The sequence below is a fragment of the Nasonia vitripennis genome, chromosome 3 (assembly GCF_009193385.2).
Source record: "Nasonia vitripennis strain AsymCx chromosome 3, Nvit_psr_1.1, whole genome shotgun sequence".
Lineage (NCBI taxonomy): Eukaryota > Metazoa > Arthropoda > Insecta > Hymenoptera > Pteromalidae > Nasonia > Nasonia vitripennis.
The window spans coordinates 5,907,786-5,926,115 of NC_045759.1; the positions used below are offsets into that span (position 1 = coordinate 5,907,786).

Below are 18,330 nucleotides of genomic sequence, written 5' to 3' on the forward strand. Positions count from 1 at the left end.
CTCTCGTATGCTTTTAGCACTAATTATAAAGTTCGAATATTGATCACCAAGTTGCGTTTACCTTTGAGTCATTATAATACGTTCAAAGTCGTTTGCGGCTCTTGTAATAGATTCAATAGTATTTCGCAGCTGCTGTGTTCTTTTTCTTTTTCTTCGATAACGAGTTTCATAAAACCATGATTGTAAAATAAACTTACACGTATTTAAAATTTACATCTCTCAGAAACGAACAGTTTTCGCGTGTACAAATCGCTTGCGGTCTTTGCGCGGTGCGCGAAATGTATTTTAAATGCGTTATCGTCTCTTTTCCAGCACGACCTTCTGCAAGTCGCAGATTGAAGTTTTTGATGGGCTGCTAGATGAGAAAAGTTCAACGAACGCCAAACCCATCGCTAAAATTTGTGGACCAGCATCGGAGTCGCAACATCAAAAGCAGAATTCGCCACACGAGTAAATATAAAAATGTTTGCTTCATGTATTATATATATATATATATATATATATATATATTATATTAAAATCACGCATCGGGTATTTAATTTCAAAAATACATCGTTAATATACTCGTAAAGAAACATTTTTATCGCTTCAGAGCCTATATCGAAATTTATTTGAAAAAACTGTATGAAAGCCGCACGAACACGACACGTACCTAAGCGAATCCTCGAAAAAAGATAACCCACGCGCTGCAGTGGCAAATTGATACGCATCTACAGAGAGAGAGAGAGAGAGAGAGAGAGAGAGAGAGAGAGAGAGAGAGAGAGAGAGAGAGAGAGAGAGCGGGTCGGGCGCTCTCAAACTTGGAAATATAACGCGAGTTTCTATACAGAAGAGATTGTCGTCGTAGTACAGCGGGGGAAAATCGCTCAGCTGATACGCCCGCTGGGAAATCGCGTTATGCCGGATTTCGTTCTCGCGCGCATTGATATATTCGGCCCGTTTTATATAGATTACATAAGCGGCGCGCTATAACCCCCTGAGATGTCGCTTTTCTCAAACGTGTATGCGTGTATTACTGTACACGACATCCTTTGGTATCGCTCGCGCGACGACAAACATCACCCGGTCTATGGTATATATACAGTGGGTAGTCCCTGCATAAATGCATGCGCGCTACTCTTTCTCCTTATCTACTGTCGAGCGTTTCTTCGTCCGCGCCGCGCCTTTGTTTTGTTCGCTCTCTGCTGTCTGTGTGTGTGTGTGTGTGTGTGTTTTGCCGCTGCAGTATATCGCGATTTACATTTTCCTACGCTCTAGCGCCACCCCAGGTGTACGAGCTTTTATATTTTTTATTCGCTCGCTCTCGCGATTGATATCGGTGGGATTGTTTTCGCGTGTGTATACATTTTACGAAGCGGTTTATTTTTATTTAAATATAAAACAAAATGAATAATCATTAACGAGTAGCAGTGCGGTGATCCGCGTACTCGTGAGTTTTTTTAATTCTATCCCGTAAATCCCGAGCGACGCGCTTTCGCACTTTTAATCTGCTTTGTAATTTCTAACGTCGCGCGACTCACGATTTATACACGCGCGCGGGCGAGAGGCGTTGTAAAAATTCATGCGAAAACACAGCTCGTACGTTATTCCGACTTCCGCTGCACGTATTCTCGCGCTTGATTATTTTGTTGCTCTTATCTCTCCGGCCGTTTCTTTCTGGCTTGTCTGCGAAGGCTCGTGTAATGGAAAGATTCCGGTTGCAGATATTAATGAAGAAGCTACTCGCTGTGGCTTTTTATTTAAATTTTTGCTGTTGTAATTTTTATATTCTACGTACTGCCTTTGCGTTTACTTTGGTTGTACTCCGCGATAAGAAGTTTCGCGAGTCACGTTTTCCTCGACAGTCAGCTGTTTCACCGACGCACCTGAGTCAGAGCTTGCAGCTGAAATAATGGTAAACCACAACATCAGCTTCGGGTTTGAGTTCTCAAAACAAGACATATCCTGCTCGTGTGTCGACCGCGACTACTTGCATCGCCGAGCCTTCAATCTGAACTCGTTATCCTCGTTCGCGGCCTCTGTTTACAGAGGCAAAGTACACGCGAGAGCTTGATAAGGCTGTAGATGCGCAGCTCCTCGCGAGGATCCTGGCAACGAGCCATTTGGGTCGAATAAGCTTGATCTTTCAGGCAGAACAGAGCTCACGACCCCGATATCCTCGTCGATGCGCTTCGTATGCAGCTCTGCTGATTTTGAAAATTGTCATGCACGGCGGGAAAAGAAGCTCGTACTCGCTGGGGCGTGAAGATGTTTGGCTTGCGGGGTCGTGTGCTGATTTAGTTGCCTCGGTGTTTATTCGCTGTTCAACATTTTCCAACTAAGTTTTGTCCGACCACTGCACTCAAAAAATAATCCGTCGGACCTTCCTCCATTTAGAGAAAACGAGGACTTTGAGCGTCCGACCGATCGAAGGTCCTTCTCAAACAAACTTTCCCGATCAGTAGTCGGAATCATCGCGCGAGGATTCGTGTTTTCGATCGCACACGTTTACTTATCCGAACGGCGACGAACTCTCGGATAGTCAATATTCGCACCGCGGAGTTGGCGGGTATACATATTGATTAGATAAACACGATTGGGAATACATGAACACCGATGCATCATTTATAGCAGAATTTCACGTTCGACAGTTAATGATTTTAGTATAAGAGCGTTTAAATTATAGATAAACTGCTTATACTCTCTGCCACGATCAATTCCATTAAGTCGGTTATTCTATCCAAAAATATATACCGCTTGAAAGTGCCTTCTCCAAGCTTTACCGCTAAAGTAATTACAACGATCGATCAACGCTCGAAATACGAGAGGCGACCGCGTCGGTTAATTTCTCGTAAAAACACGCGTTCGGCTTATTAAGGGGAGGATTTCGGCTCGTATCTTCTATTTCCATTACCACTTACGCCGCCCAAATCTAATTCTCCCGGAGCTACATCTGCTGCGCCGTCTCTATATATACACACGGGCCTAACGCGGAGTAAAGTTCAGGTCGAGCAAAATAAATTCGAGGAAGATAATTAAATTCGCTGTAACCGCGTCTATACGATTGTAGCTGTGTACCGAAATTTCTCTGCGCGTTACACGTTTCGATTAAACTTTACAGCGAGCAAGCGATTGAAGCATCGCTTTGCGGAGTAAAATGGAAATCATTCTCGTTGTATATACCTATAATAAACGCAATCGACAATAGACAAAGAGAAAAGGAGCAGATCTTCGGATTGCAAGCAATTATCGGAGGTTAATTGATTATACTTTTTGTTCGACGCTAAGCTGTGTATTCCGAACTCATCGCTAACGACTTTTTACTGCGAGATTATCGTCGAGTGCTCATCGATTCCCGCATATTACGTAGCCACAACTTTGAATTCACCCGCTTTTTTCAAGCTCACGCGCACACAAGTGTCCGGCTAAAGTACCTGCGCCTCTTGTTTTTAATCCCCGAGAGCTGCTCCGGGGAAAGGAAACACACATACCGGACCGTGCGCGAGCTTGTTTTCCCTCGGCCCGGAAACGACGCGGCCAAGCCGAAACGCTTCCGGAGACGCTTGCGCTACGTCCCGCCGAAACATCCGGCTGCTGTGTTCCGGCGTCCTGAGTCTGAAACTCAACCGCCGAGTGCTTTTATAATTGCTTGTTGTGCGACCGCCTGATTCGCCGTGATTTATCCTTATACTGCGTGTGTATACCCTTTATACCTTTTAATTTAATAATAAATCAAAAACATACTTTTGTTTGTATTTTCAATCATCGATAAGATTTTTATTCTAAGTAAACTTTACTCAGCCAAACTCGATCAAACCGTCATCGGACTCTCCCATCGCGACCTAATCTCAACAGCGTCTAGTCTGCATACATCAATTCTCCGATGCGGACCATCAGCGAAGGATCCCCAACTCGAGCTTCGCACAACAGCTAGTCTACTATATATATATATATGTACCAGGCGATCCTCGAGATCCATTGGTCGGCGAAAACCGATCTAAATTCGAAATCGCGACGCCGATGAGTGATTTGCAAATTCGCTTCCGCGCCGTACATGCACACTTATATACCTATAGCTTCGCTCACTGGCATAATGGATCCCCGAACTTTCGAGTCGCGATGCCAAAGACCGAGTCGAGGTGCCGCTCCGACGGCCTCCTGAAACTTTCAGGAGGGTCGTTCTAAAGAGACGCTTTTCGGGGTCTCTTGACTTTGACGCCGCTCGCGAGAGGATTCCTCGCGGGGAATTGATTTATTTAGTCGGCTGCATTTTAGATTGCGATTTCGCCGAGCGTTTTAGTTTTAACGTTCGCCTTGAGATTTCGAATGCGCAACTTTCACGCTTCCTTCTGTTCCAGCTACGTCGAAAAGAACAGGTACTCGTCCAGCAGCAGGAACATGACGATCGTCTTGACTAGAGCCAGTGACGAGGACTACATGGACGTCTCTTACTACTTCCACAACGGTAATATGGAGTTACAGTACATACATTGCGTGCACTCGAAGACTAATGTTGAATTCCGAAACTGCGATCAAAGCCGAAATGTATAACGAGCAACAAGAGATCGATGCTCAAAACGTCAGAATCCAAACACGTCCAGCGCAGATGAACAGCGTACCTGTGTGCTGCACGTCAAAGCCTGACCAACAGCCATTCGTTCGACCGAACCACTCGCTGGCATAATACAGTGGCAACTCGCTCGAAAGATCATCGCGCGCGCGAGAGCTACTTATACAAAGCGCGGATAGAGATAATGTCCTCCGGCGCGCATATAATCTCGTTTCGAGAAGTCAAGCGAGCGCGTAAGCTAAATCTAGTTGATGCGGATCATCCCCGGCCTAATCCGACGCGCCCTCGAAGCTCTTTGCGCTGCTGCCGCTATACTCCGTTAATCGAGCGTACAGAGCAGCATCAGAAGCCCGGCTAATTATACCGGCCGCGTGTCAAAAGCTATAAGCATCGCGTGTGTACACGCTTCGAGCCTATGCCCGAAGATCGAGTGCTGATGCTCGACTCGTCGTCGGCTCTTTCAAGCGGAAATTCTTATTAGTTTTATTCACCGTTGCTGAAACGTCAGCTTTCGCGAGTCTTTATACGCTTCGATCGATATTTTTTTATCCAGTCGACGCAAGTCAGTGTCCGCTCTCTGTCTCTTGATATAGGAATTTCAATCAAGCGGAGTAGGGCAGAAAAGAGCTGGAGATTAAAATCGCGGGAGAGAAAAAAAAATGAAAAACAATGTTGACGACGAGAGCTGACGAGCGGAAAAGTTACGGGTATGACGGGAGAGCTGCACCCGCTCGCGCGACTGTCTATTTGCAGTCGGCGTGATTAAGTGAATTCCGTGATTTCGACAGCGACTCTTCTCCTCCTCCCTTTTTTCTTATTCTTCTTTTTCGGCGCAGCGAGCTCGCGAGCGCTCTTAATTAACAAGCTCGCGAGAACGGGGTAAACACGAACAAGCTGAATTCAGCCGTTCATCAATTTTTTTGTGTAATACACTGCAGCCCGCTCTAGCGTTCGGTTTTTGTCGTAATCTTTGCGCAACTTACACGGGGATTATAATTCATGAAAAATCAGGATTAATCTCTTTTCTCTCGTTGCTACGCGCGCTCGAACGTTATAATAATAACAATGATAATAATCTTTTTTCGCGATATGAGACGAGAAAGAAGAAAAACACGAGGCTTTACTTCGCCTCACGAATGGAGAATTCGAAAAGCGAAAGGAACTGGGGAAATCGTGAGAGCCAATATTTTGTCGTCGCGTCAAGAGCCAGTCTCTTTTGCCTTCTGTGCTCGGGAAATAAAATAGCGCTCGCGTTCCTTTTGACACGCGAAATCGACGAACCGGGGCAAAGGCTGAAGAGACGACGCCGAGTGAATATAAGAAAGTCAAACGTTGTGAATATTAGAGTGAGAGGGAGAGGGAGAGAGAGAAAAAGGCGAAAAGGGCACGGAGGTAGAAGTAAGAGGAGCATTAAAAAGACAAACGAAGTGGGAGAGAGAGAAACGGTAAACTACGAGGTATTGCAAATAGGACGGAAAATTTGCTATTCTTTATGCTCGACGTGCGTACGTATGTTCAAATACAAAAATGTGTAAATCAAGGATTGTATTCTTAACGGTGTATCCGTGCTCTACTTCGCTCGTGCGGTTATTAGTTTAGTTTCCACATATGATAAATCGCGACGCTTCAAATTATCATCGTCAAAGTGTCGTTAGAGTATTAAATGCGTTTGCGAACGTCGAGCATATATTCAAGAACGCTGCAAAGAAGAGGCAGAACGATGAAATGACCTCGAGAGGCTAAGGATAATGGGATTTGTAGAGCCGGATAATTAAAAAAGAGGTAAAGATGAGCTAAAGTGAATGAGTAAAAGGAGCTGCAATAAAGCAAGCAACTTGACTCGCGCGTATGCACATATATATATATATATATATATATATATATATATATATATATATATATATCGCTAGCTGAGAAAAGACACTCTTAACGCGTCAATACACAAAGCGAGTATCTTCCTTTTGAGACTTGGCTTTCAAGAGTTCGTCTCTTTCATGCCCACGAAAACAAAAAGTCGCGTGAATCAGGAAAGATAAACAGGGTATTTGAACTGAAAGAACACGCTGTGCACCAATTCCCTCTTAATTATAAATTATAAAAATAATAGTACATTACGCAACTAGTGCGAGAGGAACACGATTACCTCGCTTCGCTCGGGCGTGAACTACCCCACGTGCGTAAGTCGTGTTTCCCTCGCACGAGTTGCGTATACTATTTTTCATAAGAAGTGTCGCGGAGCTCGACATTATACTAAATTAGTATATTATACAAATTAAATTTATTTCATAATGCGAAATAGGCCACGCTCCTGTGAAAGCTTATTCATACAAAAAGTTCGTTAAATCACACATTGTCGCTATATACGAGTGAAAGAATTATTTTTAATAGAAAATTATTACATCTTTTATCAAAAAATATTAAACTAAAATACAAATATAGTGTATCGTACATTGTAGTTAATTATGATGATTATGTACATTAATTGTAACATTTGAATTATTAAAATGAAAAGAAATATTTTTGTCGATGCTTTCATCACTGTTTTGTCTACGTTTGTTCAACGGTGAACCACATGTAGCTTGCTGTGTTTCGGTTAATCGATAAAATTCATCCTCAGCGTGTGGTTCATTATCATCATCTCGACCTTCTGAATCAAATCTGGTTCTTTTTAACGAAACTGTTACAGATTTTTTGGGTTGATCAACTGTAATTTCTGCTCCAGAAGTAGATGCTACTTGATTGTCACACTGCGGTATGCGATTTCGGGTGGAATTTCATTTCCATAATCGGATATATCGTCTGTAACACAAGAACTGTTATCACTCATGTTTACTTTTCGGTTAGGTACCAATAGGTTATAAACAAGACGTCTTGCACTAATGATACACAATTTCGCAATCATACATATGTAAAACAAATGACAGCGACAGGATAGGTTTCCCCACGCACGCTTCAAATGTTCCCGCGCACGCTGTGAGAGCGTGCCTAAGTCGATGACTTTAGCGCCAAAACAAATGACTCTAAAGTCGAGCTCCGCGCAAGCTATTATGAAAAATGTTTAACTGACGTCGACGCTCTTCGTTACAGATCGAGAGTCCGGTACGCAGCAGCCCAAAACGCTATGCGACGTCGAGTATTACGGCCTAAGTTCACCGAATACCGGTACTGTGGTCCACCCCAAGACGAATACAATCTCAAAACATGCCCAGTGCAAGCAGCACTTCATCCCCGCTGCCAACCAGGCGGTCATAATCACGGTAAGCTTTTTCATTTGACTTCTTGACATACACAGTTTGTATCAGCGTTATAGGTCGCTAAAAAACAACTTCCGCGTCCATCGAAAGCTCTCGAATCGAAACGAGATCGCACGGCATCGACATTATTAAAAAAAAGAGAGCAGAAAAACTCGCCGTTACGGTCCACTGCGAGTCATGCATAAATGCATGGGAACTACCTCGTCGGCGTTAATTTCCATAAGCAAACAATAGCAATTAAACGCACTTAGAGGAGGCACCCCCGTAGAGTCGCGCTGCCAAGGCATTAATAAACATTTCCTTCAATTCGAGCATACATACGCATGAAAAAAACGCATACAAAATAATACGGCGGAATAAAAAATAAAACTGATTCGACGCATCCTCTACCTGTTTCAGCTGAATAGCACGATGAACCAGACGCGCGAGGACAGCCAATGCACGACGCAGTGCGGCGACCAGGGCTGCCGTTGCGCGAGCGATAAATCACTGGACAACATCGATCATCTACTGCTCGTCTCGCGGACCCACGGAAACACGTTGGCGTGTCTCTGCGGAAATAACCGGGTGAGTGCCGCACTACGCTCGCCCCTCTTATTTTCACTTTCGCGTATACGCGGAGGCCCACTCGTTTATTGCTTTTATTCCTCTACACGCGGCTTTTGTTCCCTTTCGGAGTTGTTGATTTCTTTTTTTTTTTTTTTTTTTGGTGACTGATGCATTCGAGGCTTCGAGCGACTTTGATTCATTTTGCATTTCAATTTTTTATCCTAAAGCCGAGCTTTGAAAAATTGAGTTTCGTCCCTTGATTTTTCATTTCCGGGCTGCAGCGAGTGTGTGTAAACGATTTTATTTGACTATGATGACTGATGAAATAATAAAACACACAGGACTGGCTGCCCGTGGAGTTCTGGAGCACGACGCCGGTGTACATCGAGTGGTCGAGGTCGAGCCATGTGGGATTGAATCTCACCGCCGAGTACAAGTTCGCGGAGGACAGCTTTTGCGGTAGCCACGAAGCAGAAAAACTCGAAGGCGAGATACACGCCGGTTATTCCGCGAAATTTAGCTTCGCTCTGAATCACTACTACCAGCAGAAGTGCACTTACATCATCGAGTCACCGCCCAATCGGGATCTCGTTATACAGATCGAGTCGTCCCAGACCAGTGAGTTCTATACTTGTGCTTTTATGTAAATAAAATTGGTTTGTTTTGAAAAAAGTTCAATGAAAGTTCGCTAGTGTGTATTAAAACTTTCGTCCTAAATCTTTCTTTCCGAGTGTTAAACAGCGTATCGAGTTAATAGTCAGCCGGTCACTTTTTTGGTGTTTTTCGACTGGCTGTACTCTAAATTTTCAGAATCCCGACGGACTATATTATAAACTAATTCAAAATTTCACTTTGCACGTTAATCACCTCTACGTGTGGCGTCAAACGAATAAATGTCGCGCTTTGAAGTGAGCATAATCATAAACAGCCTGAACCGTAAACTGTGTATAATACTCCAAAAAATTAGACCGTTCACAGAATGTTCAACAAAGCACGAATTTCTCAACAAGTCTTTCCATTATATTATGTGAACGCCGTTCAACCGTTGACGAGACGTTTCCCTCTTTCAATGGACAAAACGAGAATGACAAGTGAAAAAGAATGAGAGAGAGAGAGAGAGAGAGAGAGAGAGAGAGAGAGAGAGAGAGAACAGCACAAACTAAAAAATAATCCGGACGTAAACTGGGTCGTCGTATTAAAGCCTCACAGGCCGCAGAAGATTTGTCCAGGCTCGTGTAGCCTCGGCAAAAGAATTTCGCGAAATACAACAACCGCACAAAGCCTCGCGATGACAAATAAAAAAGGCCTTCATACTGCATAGACTTTTGCATCTTGAAAGTTTTCAAAGGGCCGACACTTTGCACTGCAACAAAATACAGAGTCAAGCTTTGTCTTGAGAAGTCAGGAGGTTGGCTGCTTTGTGCTGAAGCTATTTTGCATATATTTCGTGCATGAGCTAGCTCGAAAAGTAGCTTCGACGAGTAAATTCCGGATGGGAGATGTTTCGGTTCTGATTCGAACGTTTTATTCACAGGGCCGTGCACTGCTTGGAACATCACAGTCCAGGAGTACAACAGAACGACCAGAATCGCTGATGGTCCGAGACTGTACACGTTCTGTCCTCGAGATATCGCAAGAAACTTTACTATTGCCCAGGATATACGTGCGGTCATGGTCAAGTGAGTCTCTTCTTTCGACAAAATCGTTTAATGCAATTTTCCATGAATCTCCTCAACCTCGACTATACCTCCTTCACAGGTTGCAAGCTCTCGGCCGAACGGCACCGCAGTACGTTCTGAAATGGCGAAATATCCCTGCAAACTCAACGAGAAACACCCGAGATAGGCACTCCATGAATTCGATCATCAACGTTGCCATGGCAAGCGCTTCGGGTAGAAGCCTTGTTGCGTCGCCGATCGGCTGCCTCCTGGCGATGCTTCTGCGTCTCGCGACCACCTGATCAAGCTACAACGATTTCTATCTACTCGGTCTGTACATAGCGTAGCTGAACATGCAGCTTCAAGACTCGATTGATGGTTTTCCGAATGAGAGCGACCTGGACTTGCAGGTGTTAAAAAGACTCTCGCGGACTAAGTTGACGTGATTATTTTTGTTTTACTTATTTTTAGACGCGTCAACGCTAAACGGGAAGAACTAACAAGTTCGGAATTAGGGAAAATCATCTTTGTAAAATATTTTGATAACGCAGTGATGGTCAATCGACTGCCAGGAAATATTCTCGACTTCAGGTTATGCTATTGATGCGTGGATGAGCAAAGGCTATTTTTGAATAGATTGTATGACTTTTATACACAACGAAAATGATATTAGAAGTATATTTTGTAGCTATCCTAACCAATAGATTTTATGGTTTCTATATTATATCAACGACACAATGAGATTTGTTATCTAACTCTATCAAAGATACTTAGTATATCTTATTTATTTTGTAAAATAGTAAATTATGAGGTTTTGATTTGATTAATTCTTCTTTATCTAGTTGTGTAATCGCAGGTAGAATATTAATAAAAGTCAATCTATTCGAATTTGATAACCGACTTTTGAAAAATTAGTTGGCGACGATCTGAAACCACACGAGTTTAATGTAAATTTGGAATTGGCAGGCTTCTTTCAAAGATCATTGTATAAAAGCTCTATTTAAACAATAAATCCTATGAGGACAGCGTTTTCATAAACGAAATACACTTACTAAACTAGTCAGATGGAGTATACACTAAGAATAATAAGTTTAATACGTAAACAATGTAAGACAGTAGAGATCCATCACTAATTGCAAACCACATGTTATGCAGACGTTTTGAAATGGTAAAAATAATTTGTATATGTTATATAAATTTATGTTGACGATTGATGTAAAAATCCATTAAGCTGGTGAGTATTAAACATTTTTATTAATTATATATGAATTGAATATGAAAAATACTAACTATTATAGTTATTTTTGTACCAAAAATGTAATAACTAAAATATTACTTTAAGATAAGAATAGCTCGCGTTCGACAGGAACTTTCATAAAGTCATTGTTGAACCAATCTCTTATAAATTATATGTTAATCGTCTCATCCTCATTTCATTGAAAAAAGAAAATGTAAATAAACCTGTAAGTAAATCATCTAAAGTATATATAACGTAATTCTTAAGCTTAATGCTACAGTAAACAAAATGAGTATATCAAGTTATTTACTTAACTTACAGTTTACCATGAAGAGTCGGCAATATTAAAATGGACCGACCTAAAACTATTTCGTTTAAAAACACTAAAAAATATATAAATAATGCTACTTTAAAATAAAAATTGTTTTCTAACTTTTTATAATTTTAATAAAAATGATATTTAAAATTATATGAAGTTTCTAAACAAATTTTAGCGTAAGAGGCATTTTTTATACACAAAAAAAGTTTTGTTTTGCACTTCCATGGCATCGCTAGTTATTCAACTATTATTAGACAAATGTACAAAAATATGATGAAATATTAGCGTTTGTACAAAATACAATGAACTTAGAGATTAAGGCAGCACGGAATTATTGTTGTAAAATAAATAACAAAGACGATGAAAAATCGACTGTTATGATAAGTGTTTATAAGCGAGATTATGAGAAAAATGTATTTTAACGAACGAGCTTCGTCTGCTTGAAAGCAGCTCTCGATTTTATTGTTAACTTACTCGATTGCTGTCCAGAATCGCTAATCGTTTATTCTTTTTCCGACCAGAGACGCTGAGAAAAAAATTTTATGTAAATTTTTGATGACTGATCAGTTTAGTTCTTTTACGATGTTTATAATTTATACCTGATTTATTATTTGATGATTCTATTTAAACTTTCTTGCTTTTTTTTTATTTAAACGATTTTTGTTCTCAGCGTAGACAATCGTAAAAATTTCCATGGGTAATAATAATTCTGATACATTAAGTTTCCTTCAATGCTATATCTTTAAAGTTAATATTATGATGATAATAATTTTATATGAAATAATGGTAATTAATTATTAGCAACTGTTATAGAAAGCCTTTGTTGACCAACATAAAAGCTATTCTGGATGATTGGTCGATAATACAACTTATTGATTATTGCTAAGGAACACTAGATACTGAACTAATTATATGTACTTAACTTTTAAGGAGAATGTTAATAAAATAAGAAGGGTTAATAAAAAATTGTGAAATAAGAAACGAATCTAATAAGCCAGCGATCGAATACAACAATGGAAAAACATCTTAAGCACAGAATTATTATTATATTATTTAAAAATGTTTTCTTAATATATTTTACGCTAATAAAATCGATATGAATATGTGATGTAATCAGTTAATTTATTCTTCTCTTATTCTACTATAAAATGAGTGTTCAAAAGAAAACATTTCAAATGAATGATTCTATGCTTAAGCTGTATGTAGTTATAAATAAGCGAATCCTTTTGCAACATTTTCAAGAAAAAAGTATTAAATATTTCATATGCAAGAATCGAGACCGCGTAGACGTGGTAGTTGCACTATCATCTGATAATGAGGGCATGAGCGTTCAAAGTATTTATATGAAAAGTGAAACGTAGTTAATTATGTATAACTTGATTTTCTTAGGACAAGATAAACAAATACACGTCAATAATGCCAAAAAATTTTAATCGAATTCATGTTAGATTATTATTACATTTAATAGACATATATTCGTCTGCATATTGTACAAATGTAAATATTAAATTTTTATAAGAAATTAAATTTGAATGTGTGTTTTCAAACTAATATTATTGATGATTAATTCTATCACTCGCATAAAACTTGAAAAATATAGAAGCAATAGCCTTGTTCTATTAATATGAAACAAAAACTAGGTTGTTAACAGCTTCACAAAGGCTTTATTATATATTTGTAGTAAAAATGTCATTTTCCTCATTAAAAAGTCATATTCAAAGATTTGCATTTAATGCATGAGGATGTAATTAATACATTAGAATGCAATGCTACGTTTCACTTTCCATAATAAACTCCGCTACCTCTTCAATTTTATCACTATTCGTCCAAAGTCACTTTTATGTGAAAAAGCTGTTGAGTGCGTATTTTAGAATGATGTATGCTGAAATCTGATATGTCTTCACAAATGATTTCGAAAAATGGCCTAAACTTTATCCGAATCTTTTTTCTTTTTTATTCAGAAATATAATAATATATTAGTTCTATAATTGTTCAAATCGAATTGCTGGATGAATGTCACGTGCATGCCAAACATGAAGGAGTCAGAAAACGCTTTGGCAATGTATCTTCGTCCAAAGGGATGCTATCGCACTATGACATATCAATCATTCAGTTTTCCTATGGGTTAGGTATGCAACTCACGATTCCATCGAGGCATCGGAATAATCTATCAGGAGAAATTACAAACTCCTGAAATTTCATAAAGCTGTAAACAGTTCTCACAGATTCAGAATTTGAGTTAAGTAGATTTATAAACGTAAATCAATAACAAATAAGTATATTTTGTACCCGATTTATTTCAGAAGAAAATTAATTTCTTAAGTATTATATTAATTCGAGATTATTATACTCACATTACATCTTCGTCATAAGATATTGTCTTCTAAAAAATAAGATTCGGATAGAGTTTTAAAAACTTAACAGATTTATCAGACTGATTGTCAAACTAAGAGAAAAAATATTTCTCATTAGTTGATTATTTATCATTATAACTAAACGTAAAAAATATTTCCCTTTAGGACAAAAAGCGGGTTTGGCAAAAACAACATTAAAAATACGAAACTTTCAAAAGCGAAAAAAAAACAACTAAAATGGCCCAACTCGTCGACCTCGTCAAAACAGTGATGAAAGTGTCCAGGTAACTAAACACAAGAAACGTATAGACGAATCAACGCTGTATGAGCGTATTTTGCACATAGCGGTTTTGTTTAATTTTCCGTCGTGCATGCTATTCTATGATGTGAAAAATAGCAAAGACAAGTTTCGATATTTTAACTGCCAAATTTCTAAGATAAGAACTCTTTACTTTGTTAAATTCGTAGACGATGAAGGTAAAAATATATGAAAAATATATACTATAGTTCAGATTTTAAATTCCTTCATGTGCAGAACAAGAAATTTTTGTATTCATTTATCTAAAATGTATTTTTTCTTAATTTTTTAAGTCTACTTTAATCTTGAGTAATAATAAATTTATTTTGCGTTCGAATAAAAAAAATAGGAATGTATACGCATCTTCAATCTTTCAAGACACGGTCTGATCCTCCGAAAGCAAATATATGTTATATGTACGTATTAGACGTGTGTATCTAAGTCACAATAAATAGTCAATTGTTTCATATAATGAAGAAAAATAAATAAAATGAGATGAAGCACTAATTTTTATTGCCTTTTTCTCACTTACCTTAATATCCTTATAAATTATTTTAAAAGGGAAATAAAATATGTATTAAAAATGATTCTATTGTTTTGTACAAAAACATTATTTATTCAACGATTTAAAAAAAAAATCTAAATATTATTCTAAATATCTTTCTACGAAGGTGCATACATTATTACAGACTGAAAAGTACTTCTTGTTTATTGAAAATATTTTTATAGAGTTATACAATCATTCACACAAAGAAAATGTATATGAAGATGGCAAATATAGAGACACAAATTTTTAAGAATAAGAAAAATCTACACTAATAATCTTTATAAATATTTGTAAGTGTGGTTCAGACTGGATACACATTGTTATTTACATTTTAACAAATTATTAAACGATTGCCTATGCTGGGAAGAATTAACGACGATGAAAATTAAAATTTTAGTATTACATATCAACGACTTCAAACCCATGAGTTAAAAACTTTTGAAATAATTAAGCTCTTATAATCACGTTTCTAACTATGAGTGATGATTTAAACAAAATACTTTATTATTAAAAAAATATATTTTTAAATAATAATATTCTCAAATTTTGTAATTATTTAAACTTTTAAATGATATCCTAAAATTTGTACAATACAGTACCGTGTTATATTAACTTTTGTCGCCTTGAATAGAATGCATGATTAATCATCTAAATACTAATATACATACATAAATTGTTTAAAAAAGATAACAATATAACTCGTTTATAATATTTACTTCATCGAATGAAGAAAAATGATTCCTAACAAGTTTTTGGTGCGATGCACGAAAACATGAATGTATAAACGATTGTCGAATCTTTTACAGTATACGTACGCAATAATGGAGACCTTCTTTAACAGACTTAAAAATCTTCGATCGACGAAAATTGATAATATATTTATATTTAATATACTTTCATAAAATTTCTTATCTATTACAACAAGACATATTTGAGATTCCTGAAGCTAAAAAAATGAAATAAGAAACTTTATTAGCTGATTTTACAGCTTTGAATATATATTTCCACAATCATTACCTTCTTATTAATATTATATTTTTTTCTTATTATATTATCGGCATAGTATTTATATGACGATTATTTTAATAAAGTTCAATAGAACACACGTATGTGTAGAAAGAAACACTTTAAATTCATCTTAAAAACATCTGGTTCTCTGATTTAATAACAAATTAACTTTTAATATCTCTAAGTACTAAGTTTTCATGACTTTCAACCATGATAAGTATAATGAGTTTATACAATAATTCTCCATTTTGCAATAGTCTATATTTCTAAAATTTGTATGCAATTTTTGTGATTTGTCACTTTTTTTCAGAAAGTAACAAAATATTGAGGTTTTCACAGCGAGAATTTCAATAATCATTAATAGCATGAGTTACTAATGCATAATTGCAATGCGCGTTGCACGTTTCTCTTTAATTATTTTATACACCGAAACATACTACGCCACTATAATTACTTTCAAAATGTGTGTTCATTGCGTGTGTCCTGGATCTATACATTTGATATTTTTGATTAACCCATACAGAAAAAACTGCTGTGTTTCCCAACAAATTTTCCCGATTTTACCTCGTATGGATTTATTTTTTATTAACAATGTTGAGCCTTGAAGATAAGTAAAAGCTAACCTAATTTACGAGGGTACATTGTGAAGGAATGCCGATGCAGAATTCAAAAGCCCCAATCGCTGTTTTTGCTTTCTCTGCTCCGTCATCTAAAAAATGCACTTCGTTATGACGAAAATTTGTGAAACTTTGCAATAGTCAAAAAGAGCTGTATTCGTTTCTCACCTGATCTCGAAGTTCGGTCAACTGTTGGGACAAACATTTGACTAGTGATTGAGTCATCTCTAGCTGTGACTGAAGGCTTCTTAACTCCACTTGCTCTCCCTCGCCTTCATCAGCCGCCAGTGACTTAGCTCTCAACCGTGGGAACCACTCTAGATTTCGATCCTGTAAAAGTACACCGAGCTTAGAGGTTGCTCACACTCTCAATGTCCAATTTTTCTCGAAATAATCCCTCCAAGCTCTATGAGCCCTTTACCTTAACCATCATGTAGACGTAGGATTCGGGTCCGGTAAATTCGGTCGGATCCTTCACGCGGACCAGGACGATGAAGTACAAGTAATGCCACATGTTGTGCTCGTGCTTTATATGCTCTTCGAAAGATACCGTCTTGTTATCGAAGGCTGAACGATTCAGGCCACAGATGAAACACGTGTTCTTAAGAATGAGTTCCTTTTGTTGTTTCTCGGAACGCAAATCGGCGAACGTATCGATGATAACACCGAAAATCAGATTCAGAACAATAATAATGACAATGAAGAAGAAGAGCAAATCGTAGACCACTCGTGCAACGAATAGAGGCTCCTAATTTAAACAATAATTTTTTTTAATTAGTTTTTTATAATTAGTGTTGATGTTTTACAAAATTGCAGTAAAACTTACTGTGCTTGACGGAGCTCTTAAAATGTCACCTATACCTCCTCCGTTTCTCAAACCTTGATTTAACGTAGTGATAATACACATTATAAGTGAATCGCAAGCTCGTTCTTTTAGTTCTCCGCCAACATTGACTACCTCACCACTAGGAATCAAATCTGCATCATCTGTGTTGAAAAAATGTATCAATTTTGGTATAAGAATGAAAATATAAAAAAATCGCCACAAAATAAATTTAGACTGCCAAAATAAATACCTCTTTTAGTTAATCTTGATATTGTTTCAGTAACATCACAGCGTTGATTTTCGTTTGTACAACTACCCATCATCTCTTCTGCGGCAGATGCTACAAAAATACCAATAAACCATTTTACATAGCAGTAAGTAAGTAATCAGTCTTGGAAATGTAATGATATAAATAATGAATTACTTACATATAATTTCTTCATCAACGCTAACCAAAAAGTCATCTTTGAAGAACATATAGCCAATGATTGAAAACATATACACCAAAATCAATGCTAGGACCGCTGTGAGTATAATAGACCTTCCATTTCTCGTGACGGATCTTATGACATTTAATAACGTTTCTTCGCGATATACTACATCAAACAACTGTAACAAAAAAAATTCTGGATTTCTAGTAAACGTAAAACATTACTATTGTGCATAAGTACTATACAAGAAAGAAACTTACAAGAACTGAGAAGAAGAAAGGATGCATACATATTCCTAGCACACAAAATATTAAATACAATATGTGGTAAAGTAACTCAACGTTAGTTACTATTTGTTCTAAATTTTTGGTTAGAGTACCCTGATTTCCTATTATACTAATGAGATGTACTACTTTGAAGGCGACCTAAAACAATAAGTCAAGAATTAAAATCAACTCGTTGAATTAAGGGGAAATAATTGATCCTATGTATGATATTACTGTGAGAAAACCAAGTAACCATAACGTTGGTTCGGGACCCATCGAAAAAATCAATCTTAATATCGTTGCCAGAACTAATGTGCGCACAGCAGATTCCTTGCCTAAACATAAAACGATCGCCGCTGACGAGATCATACATGTCCAAATGAGACCGGACACATGAGAATTTAGTTCTGTAATGAA

At 37.8% G+C, this 18,330-nt stretch overlaps 2 protein-coding genes across 12 annotated transcripts in view; one reads left to right on the top strand and one right to left on the bottom strand.

Moving 5' to 3' along the window:
* Positions 1-14,725, top strand: part of LOC100679318 — a 166,412-nt gene extending 151,687 nt beyond the window's left edge. For both annotated transcript variants that reach the window (XM_016984242.3, XM_016984241.2), the window contains 7 exons: positions 313-450; positions 4,338-4,444; positions 7,637-7,806; positions 8,203-8,370; positions 8,694-8,970; positions 9,887-10,031; positions 10,111-14,725. In XM_016984242.3, coding sequence (XP_016839731.1) covers positions 313-450; positions 4,338-4,444; positions 7,637-7,806; positions 8,203-8,370; positions 8,694-8,970; positions 9,887-10,031; positions 10,111-10,312 — 1,207 coding nt within the window. In that variant the 3' untranslated portion in view covers positions 10,313-14,725. The remainder of the gene's footprint in view (positions 1-312; positions 451-4,337; positions 4,445-7,636; positions 7,807-8,202; positions 8,371-8,693; positions 8,971-9,886; positions 10,032-10,110) is intronic.
* Positions 14,726-14,901: 176 nt separating this feature from the next.
* Positions 14,902-18,330, bottom strand: part of LOC100123596 (inositol 1,4,5-trisphosphate receptor) — a 34,075-nt gene continuing 30,646 nt past the window's right edge. For all 10 annotated transcript variants that reach the window (XM_008215511.4, XM_031926930.2, XM_016983588.3 and 7 more), the window contains 8 exons: positions 18,148-18,320; positions 17,908-18,072; positions 17,645-17,825; positions 17,467-17,556; positions 17,217-17,377; positions 16,812-17,138; positions 16,559-16,720; positions 14,902-16,482 (listed from right to left, as the gene is read on the bottom strand). In XM_008215511.4, coding sequence (XP_008213733.1) covers positions 16,402-16,482; positions 16,559-16,720; positions 16,812-17,138; positions 17,217-17,377; positions 17,467-17,556; positions 17,645-17,825; positions 17,908-18,072; positions 18,148-18,320 — 1,340 coding nt within the window. In that variant the 3' untranslated portion in view covers positions 14,902-16,401. The remainder of the gene's footprint in view (positions 16,483-16,558; positions 16,721-16,811; positions 17,139-17,216; positions 17,378-17,466; positions 17,557-17,644; positions 17,826-17,907; positions 18,073-18,147; positions 18,321-18,330) is intronic.